Source organism: Macadamia integrifolia, unplaced genomic scaffold (assembly GCF_013358625.1).
Source record: "Macadamia integrifolia cultivar HAES 741 unplaced genomic scaffold, SCU_Mint_v3 scaffold530, whole genome shotgun sequence".
NCBI classification, from domain to species: domain Eukaryota; kingdom Viridiplantae; phylum Streptophyta; class Magnoliopsida; order Proteales; family Proteaceae; genus Macadamia; species Macadamia integrifolia.
In genome coordinates this window covers 126,680-138,292 of record NW_024870474.1, presented here as the reverse complement: position 1 = coordinate 138,292, position 11,613 = coordinate 126,680, and the positions used below count along the sequence as shown (strand labels likewise).

The following is an 11,613-nucleotide window of genomic DNA, read 5'->3' as shown; positions in this document are numbered from 1 at the left end:
TTGTACTTGTGATACAGTTCAATTTTATTAAAAATTCATCGAGATAAAACAGATATATTATATTTGAATGATTTAAATGAACTCATTGAAGTTTTAGTGACTTATTGGTATAAAGCTTATGAAGTTGTTTATACTTACTATGGATATAAACCAACATTATCTTTATTTATTAAAGACTTATTGTTGTTTTTTAGCCTATAAGTTATTTGGTTCATGTGCCCTATTAGCTAAATAATTTTCTTTTGACTTGAAGAAATTATGGGGCTTTATTATGATTGACTTTAAAGTTTATGGGCTAATATTTGTGTTGGATATTAAAGTCATTTGGGTTGAAAGTTCATATTTGTATACAACTTTGTATATCTAATGAATTATGGATAAAGTAACATATTTCATGTGTTTTTTGTTATCATGAATAAATGATATGAACTTTCATATTTTTGTTATCATTATAAATGATATGAACTTTCATATTTAGATTTTTATTTATTTATGGTAATGGCTGGAAGTACAAAACTGTCATACTAAGAATGTACTCACTTTGATAACTGTTAAATTATGATATTACCATATTGACTATTAGGGTTTATAATGGGTTGCTTTTGTGGGCTTATGTTGAATATTTTATCAATTAAATACTGAAATAGTTCATCTTGTTGTTTGCACCCAAAATCTAAACCCACGGGCATTTGGTAGCAATCCAAGTCTATAGGTTATTTTATAATTTCAGTGATTACGCTTCCACTTAGTGGGCTAGTTACTGTGATTGTGAAATTACTAGTGACTATTCAGGATGGGTTGCAGTCAAGGAGACCATATGGCGAATGATGTGCTCTTGCCACCACAGGTGAGTCTTCATTTGGTCGGTTTCGCTTGATAGTGTGAGGGTGACATTTTGGGCTTCATAGCTTTGGAGGTTCTTGTCTTGCCACCACAGGTGACGGAATCTTCAAAGTGGTGTTGTTTTGAGCGTCTCGCCTTGCATGTGAAAGATTTCACTACGTATTGGGCGATCTTGCCACCACAGGTGTGACCCCGATGACGTCGGATCTTTCCCCAGTTTCTGTTTTCCTACAGTTATTGAAAACAATACTGGGATAAATCTGATTAATAGCCCAATTAGTCAGATTTAATTATATTGTTGAGAAGTTTAATATGCTTTCTGTTCTTGCATATTGTATATTTTGGTAAATATGCATGATTATATTTGTCAGCTTTGACTTCTCAGCTATTTTCTGTTAAAAAAATTTGAATGGTTCCAATTTTAAGGAGTGGAACTAATCCTTTAATATTTCTCTGGCTATTATGATAATAAATTTTAATCTTAATTGATGAGCCTCCTAAGCCAGTGATTGTTAATTATGTTCAAGCTAAGGTTCTTTATGAAAATGGGAGGAATCGAATAGGTCTATCTAAAGATCAGTGGGAGTAAGCTCATGAATCATAAATTTCTGTAGAACTATATTATTACAAATTGTTGACTCTATATCTAAACCATTGAGGATGTTCTGTGATAACTCCGCTGCGGTTCGTTTCTCTCATAACGTAAAAGTACTTCAGACTCTAAACACATTGACATTAAGTAATTTTTTGTCAGAGAGAAAGTTCAAGAGTCACAGATTACAATGGAACAGATTGTTACAGAAAACATGATTGCAGATCATCTTACTAAGGGCTTGACTCCAAAAGTCTTTTAAGAACATATCACTAATATGGAACTTGTTAGTTCTTTTGATGTATTTTATTAGTGGGAGCTTTGCTCATATATCCAGTTGCATCTGAGTTCAACATTATTATATTTATGAAACATCATTATTGTTCTCAAGAATATATATGCATTTTATGGCCATTTGTTTATGTGTATACACTTATTTATTTATCTCCTACAGAAAATTGAGGTTATATGTGGTGTATTTACCTCATTCGGTATCTGAGGTTTCAGTCAATACACACATATCCAGTCGCTAGCAAAGCCTCGTTTGATTGAGGTCTAGTGCTAGTGTTGTGGGACATCCGGACCCAGTCCCAATGAGCTTCTTTATTGAAGCTTGAGCGTTTGGGAGACGCTTGTAGTTAATGAGACCTTCGGTATCTGTCTCATAAGGCTCATTTGGTTTTCGAGCCAGGACCAATTTGAAAATAGACATGATGATCACTATTACATGTTATTTTCATACCACACTTTCATACTGTTCAGCCCAAGTCGGTGATGTTATGAGCACTTTGACGTGTGTGGTCTCATACCGCTTTAGATGTGATGATCAATACGGTTGGGTGTTTGTAATTCTCATTCGGACCAAGGCATTTGGTTTAAGGTGCACTCCATTCGACACTGTTTTGTTTGTGGCCACATTCAGTTTATCTAAATCGGAGAGTCGTTTTAAATAAATTTTAAAAATCTAAAACTTGTGACATATGCTGCCTAAGTGGGAGATTGTAAGATTTTTTATTAGGTGGGCTAGCATAGTCAAAGATTTGTTTCCAAAACCGATTTAGTGGTGTTGACTAAAGATGGAGTAAGCAGAAAGAATCCAATATTATTGGTAAGTGATCTCTATGGAGATATTGGATTCTATTAGCACACCTTAATGGTATGAAATATTTATTACTATATGTGGACCTAAGGTATTGTTTCCTTAATGGGGAGGAAACCCTAATTTTATTGCAGGGTTGGTCCCTACCCTCACCCCTATATATAGTTATAACTGACCCATTAAGTGATACTAACGACCAAAAACAAAAGGGAAAGAGGGTAGACCAGACCAACATTGATCGTGTTGTACGAGGAGCATACAATAAGACATTGAGGAGTTCTTATTCTTCAGCCATGGATTCAGGTATGCCTAAAACTTTTTTTGTAGTATTTATCGTGCATGCTTATCGATCTTCATGAATCGTTCTGCATTTATTTTCTTTCATGTCCAAGAAATAGACTGCTATAGCCCTCTAATTCAATCTTCAACTCATAGTGGAGGAGAGTTGGTTGATGGTTTTTTTTGCTGATGGCAATGCCGAAGGTGGATTAAATCTGTCTCCGCTCTTCTCAGTTTAATTTTCAGTATTTCACTTGGGTATTTTATCCCTCTTGTATTATATTTTTATCTTCTTTTTTAATACAAATGATATTTTAATGAAAAAAAATGTATCTTCCTTTTTCTTTTGGGGCCTTCCTTAGTTTTGGCCCAGCTCTCTCTCATGCGTCTCCCTTTTCCAATTTTCTTACCTTACATGTCTAGTGGTGTGATCTGACTAGTGTTCTCAGCTTTTCGGTGCACTTTTCTTCCTGTCTTGTCGCCTGAAAAGTTTTGCTTCTGTTGTTGTTGGTAACATACTTATTTTCTCATCCTATCGTTTCTTCTCTGCTATACAGTTTCACCTCTGTATGTTGAGTTGATCATGTCGTCCTCTGATGCCAATTAATATGAGACTCTCTTCGTATGTTATGCCTTCACTTTCGAAAATCTCCACTCCTAAATATTTGATTGACACACTTTGGATTTCTTAAGGACCTCTTTAATCATTTTTTTCCTATGCAGCCGAATCGAACCTAGAAAAAATTCAATTTCATCCAAGTTGATTTTATGACTTGAATACGCCTGACAGATATCTAAGAATTTTCGAAGATTTATTACCCCTTTCAACCCAGCATTAATAAAAATGAGCAAATCATTTGCATATAAAATATGAGAGGGTGTGGAAACTTTCATAGGGCCAAGAATTCCATCCACCAACCCGTTAGCTCTAAGTTCCCGTAGCGCACAACATAGAACCTAATCCGCCAAAATAAATTACAAAGGAGATAGAGGATCACCTTGATGAAGACTCATTTCCACACCAAAGAAACCCACAAGATTACAATTGATGAGCACTGATAATCTGGTAGATGCTAAAATCTGGTGAATTCAGCATACCCATACTAGAAAGAAATCAAACTTACGTAAAATGTAAAAATGGAACCCCCACTCCGTGTCAAATATCAAGTTTAAGACACATATTGCCACCAAAGTATTTAGAGAACATCATGTTAGATAGTTCAAATGCCACTCCAATAGATGAGTAAATGATTCTTTTTGAAAGGTTCCATGTTCTTCAAATTAGCTCAGGAAATAAAAAAGATAATTGAGATGCCGGAATCTTAGGAATCAACTTAAAGAAGAAAATCCCTAAGCAAGGTCAGAATTGGTCTGATAAAAGAAAAGGTTTTCAAAAGGTTTATTTAATGTAGTATTTATGTCAAATGATAATAGCTTTACAAAAAAAAAAAAAATGAAAAAGGAAAAGAAGAAGAAGAAGAAATAAAATGACAGGATTTACATCTAGTTTGTCCCTAAATGCAAGGCTATGAAGATCAACCACCTTTTGTTTGCTGATAACCTTATGATCATTGCTAAAACCTCTCTCTCATCTATGTTTGCTATTTCTGATACTTTAACCTCCTTCTCTGCTATGTTTGGGTTTTCGATTAATCCTCATAAATCTGCTATGTTTGGGCATTCGTGAGGGCCACATTCTTATCACAAATCTAGAAATGCTTTTGATTTCTTCGAAGTTTGTTGTTCATCACTGTTTTCCTATTCTTGATAGGCTTTGGAAGATACTTCAACTTTGAAAAAGTAAACTTTTATCTTTTGCTGGTGGCCTTAAGCTCATTAGATAAATTATGCAAAATTCTTACATTTTCTAGTCTAGGATTTCTGGGCTTCCAACTTCTATCTCTTCAAAGATCGAATGTCCTATGCCTTCCTTCCTTTTGAAAGGTCAAGATAGTGCAATTTTTCTCCATCCCATTAGTTGGGGCAAGGTTTGTCTTCCAAAAATGGAAGGTAGTCTTGGTCTTCGTAGAGTTAAAGAGTGTAATATTTCGGAGATTGTTAAACTTATTTGAAATATTACCTCTAAAGAAGAGCATTTGGATTGACTGGGTGTATTATAGATACCTCAAGGTTGACTCCATTTGGAATGCCCCTTATCCTTTAAATATTTCTTGGGTTTGGAGGAAAATACTCAAATATAGACATTTTGTGTCTGAGAAAATTTGATCTGCTATTGATGATGGCTCTGACATATTTATTTGGCTTGACAATTGGCATCCTAATGGTATCTTTACTTTAAAATATAGTGAAGAATCAGGTATGATGCTGGTTCGGATAAGTATGCTAAGGTTTCCTCTATCTTCAGAAATGGAAATTGGCTTTCTGGTCTTGGTAATTCTCTCTCATAGAGGTTTGAAATAAGATCCCTAATATTTGCTTTAGGCCTAGGGATAGTGGGGATTTGGTTCAATGGGATAAGTATACTAATAAATTCACTAGTTCTGCTGCTTAGAATCTGATGGGCCTTAGAGCTCATGTTGTTCCATGTTTAGGTCTATTTGGTTTAGTTCTTCCATCCCTAGGCATTCATTTATTGCTTGGAGGACTATGACTAAATCCCTCCCCACCCAGGAGTTTCTTCTTCAAAGAAATATATTCATTCACAATTGTTGCCTTTGTTGGAACTCCATTAAAAGTGTGGATCAATTTTTTTTTTCCTTCTTCTCTTATCCCTTTTTCAAGTCGGTTTGGAATGGTATTCTTAAGAAATATTAGCCCGTCCTTAGAGTTATCATTTCTTTTGATTGGGAATAGAGGTGTATGTTATATAAATTCAGTGGCAAAACTTCCTATGATATTGTAGGTATGTTGAATTTTTGTGCAGTAATTCACCATATTTGGTGGGAAATAAAAGGAATGGACATCCTCCTCCCATTCTATTGATCAAATATGAAATGCCATCACCTTCGAGGTGAGAAATAAAATCTTATATAGGTGTGCCAGGTGCCCAGATTCTTTTAGAAATTAGCATCTTGCTTTGGCTTGGGATCTTCCACTTGTCTCTCCTTCCCCCTAATTTTGATGTAGTATCTTTTCTTTTGTTTGTCCCCTCTCCCTTTATTTAGTGTTCCATTATTTTCTTGGCATGTAATTTGCCCCTACCCTAGTTTTCTTGTATTCCCTTGATGGTTGTTTGTCCCCTCCCCTTGGTTGTTCATTTATTTGGGCATTGGCCTTTGGTTAGCCTAGTGGTTTGGCTTTGTATTTCTCTTTCTCTTTTTTTTTAATAGTTTTTTGTTTACCCATAAAAGAAAAACTGACAGGATTTACCTTTATTAAAAATATGGGAAAAAGAACTCTGCTAGTTTTGTTAGTTTTGTGTAGGCAACACCAATATATAGGACTAATGGGAGGATGCGTGGAACATCTTTAGCGCATGGGGCAGTGGGACAAAGTTTTATTTTCGCGTCTTACTATGTCTTACTATGTCTGTGCGTAAGCAACATCAGACTGGTAGAATTTTTCATCAATATCATGCTATCATACATATAACTGCATGACTTATGTAAGTTTGTGGCTTTCCTATTATATGTCGTAGGAGATTAATATCTTCAAAGGACGTCTCTCTCCCCTTCCAATCTCCGTCCTTATTCTGCTACTTCTCTTCTAATCTTCACCCCCACTTCCTTCCCTTCTACTCCACTCCCTCGCTTCTTACATTTGTGGATTGGAGGCCTCAACCTTGTCGGCGTCTCTACCGTCACCTCCACAATCCCTACCCTTCCTTGAGGATTGTTGGAGCGAGAACGCCACCTTCACCATCAGAGAAGCCAGGAGCGACCATTACCTCGAGCACTTGTTTATATTGTACTTCCCTAAATGTTTATTTATACAGGCATGGATCAAACGATCCAAATCGCTTACGCACGACTCTGCTACTTCTGTCGTTCTTCATTGCTGACTCCCTACTCCAAGCTTTGGATCAAAGAAAGTTGAGCAAGTTGTGAGTCTAATCCCCTCCACATTCAATCTTCTTTGTATTTCTCTATCTCTCTCTTCCTCCCCTTAACCTTCTCTTTCTATAGTCTTTCTCGGAATTAGGTTTTGTAGACTGCATTTTCACTCCCTACCCCTGTCTGATTCTTATGTTTTAATTAGGATTTCTCTGGAATTTTTTTACTTCAGGCATCTCTTCGCGCTGGACTCGGTATGTATGGTTCACCGAATTATTAGTTCCGATTCTAATTCTTACGAAGGTGTCTTGCATCTTTTCACCTTATTCTTATTTTTAAAGTGTATTAGGATGACAATGCTTTTATTATTTTAATTTTTGTTTCATTAATATAGAATATTGTACCCTTATGTCAACTGACTACAGATTCGGGACATTCTTGAGAAAAAATATATCCCAACTGATCACACGTTTGGGATATTTTGAACATTTTCTCTTTCACTGCATAATTTTCCAGAATGGCGTCGGAGATTGTTTTCTCTTGATTAGATTAGTATTTTAAATACTTGGTCTAGGTAAGATTTCTTACTTGTAGCTTACTTGAATACTACAAGTCTTACAAAAAAAAATAAATAAATAAATACTACAAGGAAGATTTGTCTCCCTCATCCTTTTGCTGTAATTTTGGATAATATTGTTCTATAGTACACAGGGCAAGGTTTATGTACTCCATTTTGGATGTCCTTTTATTTCATATATATGAGCAAAAATGAGAAGAAAAGTTCCTTCATCCTTTGACTGCTCTTTAACAGGCTGCAATAGGACTTTCTTAGGCCTGGTTAACTAATTCTAATTGTAGTGTGGTCCATGTATAAGGGCAATCTCATTTGCATTGCTAATTGAAACAATAAGCAAAAATCATGACCAAGGCTCTAGAGAGTATTTCAGGTCAAAACAATTGTCACCCCTATATACAATACACTTCACTGCACCTTTTAACCCCAACATATTGTACAAGGATGGAGTGTTGAGAGAAAAAGCTGGAGCATTTCATTAGCCTTGACCAGAGTAAAAAAACATACCATACATCATGGCATCCTAAGCTGTTGAATCGAGGCATTGGTCATCCTTCGACAAATCTGTTTAGTTGGACCTGCCATCATGCACCTTTAACATTATATTCCCCTAATAAAAGTTACAAAATTGTTTGTCTTCTTAAACTCCTATTCTCTTAAAATAATGGGTAGCTTTCCACGCATTATGGAATCAAAAACTGGTTTCTCTATATCTTTTGGTCTATGAATTTGTTTATGAAGCTCAAACAGTTTTCCTATTTGTAGGAGGCTAGAGCATTGTTAGAGAGGCTTGAGTATCAAAAAGGAAACATAGAAGCTGTTCTTCATGTGTTTGAGGGAACAGACATTGCTGCTGTTATTCTCAAGATGAAACTCTCAATTGCTCGAAGAGTTGAAAAATTCAAATGTCATTCAAACAATGATGCTACCCTTCTCATGTCTATGCATGCTGTCAGTTTGCTTTCTAAAGGAATCGTTCTGAAATCAAAATCATTGCAAGTCCTTGGAAAATTAGAGGTATAGTTCTTGATAAATTTGACTTATGCTCTGTTTTTTAACATGTCTTGTAACATGCTTTTTCCACACCCTTTTTCTATTTTTTTTACTATTTATGTTCCCTTGGACTGGTTATGTTCAAGTTTTTATTGGTCAGCTAGAGTTTTCCATTATTGGAAGTTCTTAAAGTAATTTTCCTGCTTAAGTCATAAATTTATAAGCCATCAACACAATAAAATTCTAGATAGCTACATTCAGGGCATCTTGTTCTGAACTATGGATTCCTGTACCATGGTAGAAGTAGTTAGTTACCAGATGGGAGTTACATTGCCATTCATTTTTACTTTAAATATCCCAAAAATCATTATTATTACTTCTCACTGCCAGCCATCTATGGTTGTGCAAGTTTGATGGAACTGTTTACCCTGAATGTATATGTCCATGTAGAAGTAGAATCAACCCAAATTCCATATTTGGTTTTATCACGTTACATGAAGGAATATTTGCATTGTTGTGCAGCTGATCATACAACACTACTTGACTGCATTTTTTTCTACTGGTTGAAATCTAATTTGAATGCTTTTATGGATGAATAGTTCAATATAAATGTTGGCTACAGAAAACTAAGTAGGTTTTTCTTTGTACCACACCTTGCCAAATGCTGATTGTGACTTTGTAATAGGGAACAAGATCCACCCTTTATGCCAGTGACCGTGAATCCATTACCGTTATATTGCAAGAAGTGACACCTAGATCTGTGGGTGCTTAATAGCATTGTATGAACAAGCTGTTGGGTTTTATGCATCCTTCATCAATATTAATGCCTATCACCAACCAGTTTTTTTTTTTTGGCATTTTTGTCTCATCATCTTTATTAGACTGCATCAAAGTGTGCAATTTCTCAGGCTATATGTATTTTTCTAATCAGTCTTTCCTGTTCTAATGTTCATAACTATATTTCAGGTGTGGAAGCTGGGAAAAAGGCTGCTGGAGAAGTGTTAGCACTTCAGAAGAGGTTTTTGACTGTACTAAATGAGGCTAGGTATTTTGTCACCTACCTTTGTTATAGTAAACAAGAATTTCAAATGCTTTGCTAGCAATTGAGGGGTGGGGGTGGGGCGGAATCTGTTTTTCAAAATTTTTTTGATTATATCAAATGTCTGTTCATCTTTTGGAGAAGCCTATTTACATAGAATTCAGGAGATGGAAAATAGTGCAAGTGTTTGAGAGTGGTCGTCTAATACTGTCGCATGGTTATTATGATTATGTTGGGTTGGTCTTGGCTCGTAGCTAGCATAATTTATCTGATATTAGACTTAAACTTTGGTCTTGTAAGTGCGTTTTGAATGACATCAGCTTATAGCTGGGAAGAAAGATGCTGATTCACTCTATGGAAGATGTTAATTGGGGGCGGGGGGGGGGTGGTGGACTTGTGCATTAGATCAGTCTTTGGTTGTCCCACTTTTTTCAGCTTAATTTTCATCTTTTTCTTACCAAACAAACTTTTAAAAATTGCATATTACTGTAGTTTTGGAAAGAACAATGGGATCATCATAGTTATGCATAGTGTGATAGGCATACCTCACCTAGGTGGTTTTGTTAATGTAAAGTGAAAAAAAGCAATAGTATCAGTGTAGTATAGAAAAAAAAAAAAATTAAATTGAGCCGCCCCCTTTTACCACAGAACTGATATAATTTGATGTTCACTTGTAATACCTGATCACTAGAATGCCAACGGAGTTCTTTCGGAGTCAGAAATTCCTGGATGCTTGACCATTGCATAATGAAAGAGTTAGTAGCATCACAATTCACAAGCACATGGCCAAAGTCTCGTAGCCTTGGTTCTGCTCTAAGCACAACCACCACCTTCTTCCCCTTTTTCTTCTTCCACCTTTTTATTCAACTGTTTCACTGTTTTAAAATCCCTTTCCATAATAAAAAATGCATGCCTCTGGTGCCTGATGCTCAATAGCTCATCTCAAGAAGCCAGGGTCCTATTAAGGTCCAAGAGTAAAATAATATGATGGAAGTGTTCTCCTGATGAACGAATTTTATCCATTTGGCCCTTGGAAAGTTGGTTTATGATTCTTTGTTGTTGTTTGTGTTTTCAGCTGCAATGAATCTATTGGATCATTAACACATGGAGAGAGAGCAGATCGTTGCCATGCTTATGAACAAGTATGTCTGATACCTTTGGCCACATCACATGAAAAATTCATACCATGTGGTTTTCATCTGCTTACAGAATCGTATTCAGCTAATTGTTTTTGTCTTTGTGTGGCAGACTGAAATAATTTACAAGATTAATGCACACATGGCAGAAAATGATAGAGCACTCATTACTGAAGGCAGTTGTGGTTCCCAATGAAGCATCAAAGTTTTCCTTGAGGAATGTAATGTTGACATGATATATGAGATTATGAGATATGATTAATCTCTTTAAAAGAAACTATTTTTCATGGCTTGTCCTTAAGGTCAAAGGAAAAGCTCCAATCAATGGGTTTAGGTTTGTATTAACCCAAAATCATGAAGTGTTGGGGTTTCTAATTGCATAGTGGTTGATGTTTCTGTTTAGTGCTCTATTCATAAAATGGGAATGGTTTCAATCTGTACTGAAAAAACACCTCAAGTTGTTTTGGGTGCTAGCAGAGAATTGAGTTTTTAGTTGTCATTTATGTAATTTTAATCTTTGAATTGACTTGCATTGTTTTATTTAAAGTTTAACTTACTGTCTCTGTTAACACATTTGTTTCTTTTACCATTACTTTTTCACGTCTTAATATATTTTGGTGTGCGTCACCTCATCTGTTCATTCAGTCTCACCTTATGATCATCCTTTATTAACTTATTGTTGTGTATGATTTTTCCCGATTAGATTTTTAAAGAGGGTGCCTACCTATCTGGTTTTGCTAGAAGAATGTATTTCCATGCTTCTGCAGTCAAAACTTAGATCATGCTTAGTTGAGGTCCTTGAGGGTGTACAAGAGGATAAATCTTTGCCGAGCACCTCAATAACAGCTATAACCATCGGTTATAGACACATATAACGATCAGCAACAAGTGGTTATCCTTGAATAAAAGCTCCTTCTGGTTCGCCAAACCTCTGCTGCATTTTTTTTGGGCATTGGCTGCTATTAAAAGTATTGCTCTCAACGATTCCATTTGCCAAATGACTGTAAATCATCTGAGGATGCTCATTTTTCTTTTAATCCCATAATAGAAGCGGCCCCCTTTTTTTTTTTTTCTTGAAAGTTGGTATTCAAATAGGATATGACTT

At 35.7% G+C, this 11,613-nt stretch overlaps 1 protein-coding gene across 1 annotated transcript; it reads left to right on the top strand.

Moving 5' to 3' along the window:
• Positions 1-2,827: 2,827 nt before the first annotated feature.
• LOC122069073 lies at positions 2,828-11,079 on the top strand. Its single transcript, XM_042633018.1, has 7 exons — positions 2,828-2,837; positions 6,384-6,816; positions 6,999-7,020; positions 8,106-8,357; positions 9,300-9,378; positions 10,448-10,514; positions 10,621-11,079. Exons 1-5 carry the CDS (start codon positions 2,828-2,830, stop codon positions 9,336-9,338), a joined length of 756 nt encoding a protein of 251 aa, XP_042488952.1. The 3' UTR covers positions 9,339-9,378; positions 10,448-10,514; positions 10,621-11,079.
• Positions 11,080-11,613: the final 534 nt, after the last annotated feature.

Bases quoted from the DNA above. Each gene is read 5' to 3' on its own strand.
- LOC122069073 (XM_042633018.1), top strand. The intron at 6,817-6,998 runs GTGAGTCTAATC...TTTTTACTTCAG, and splicing joins CAAAGAAAGTTGAGCAAGTT to GCATCTCTTCGCGCTGGACT. The intron at 7,021-8,105 runs GTATGTATGGTT...TCCTATTTGTAG, and splicing joins ATCTCTTCGCGCTGGACTCG to GAGGCTAGAGCATTGTTAGA.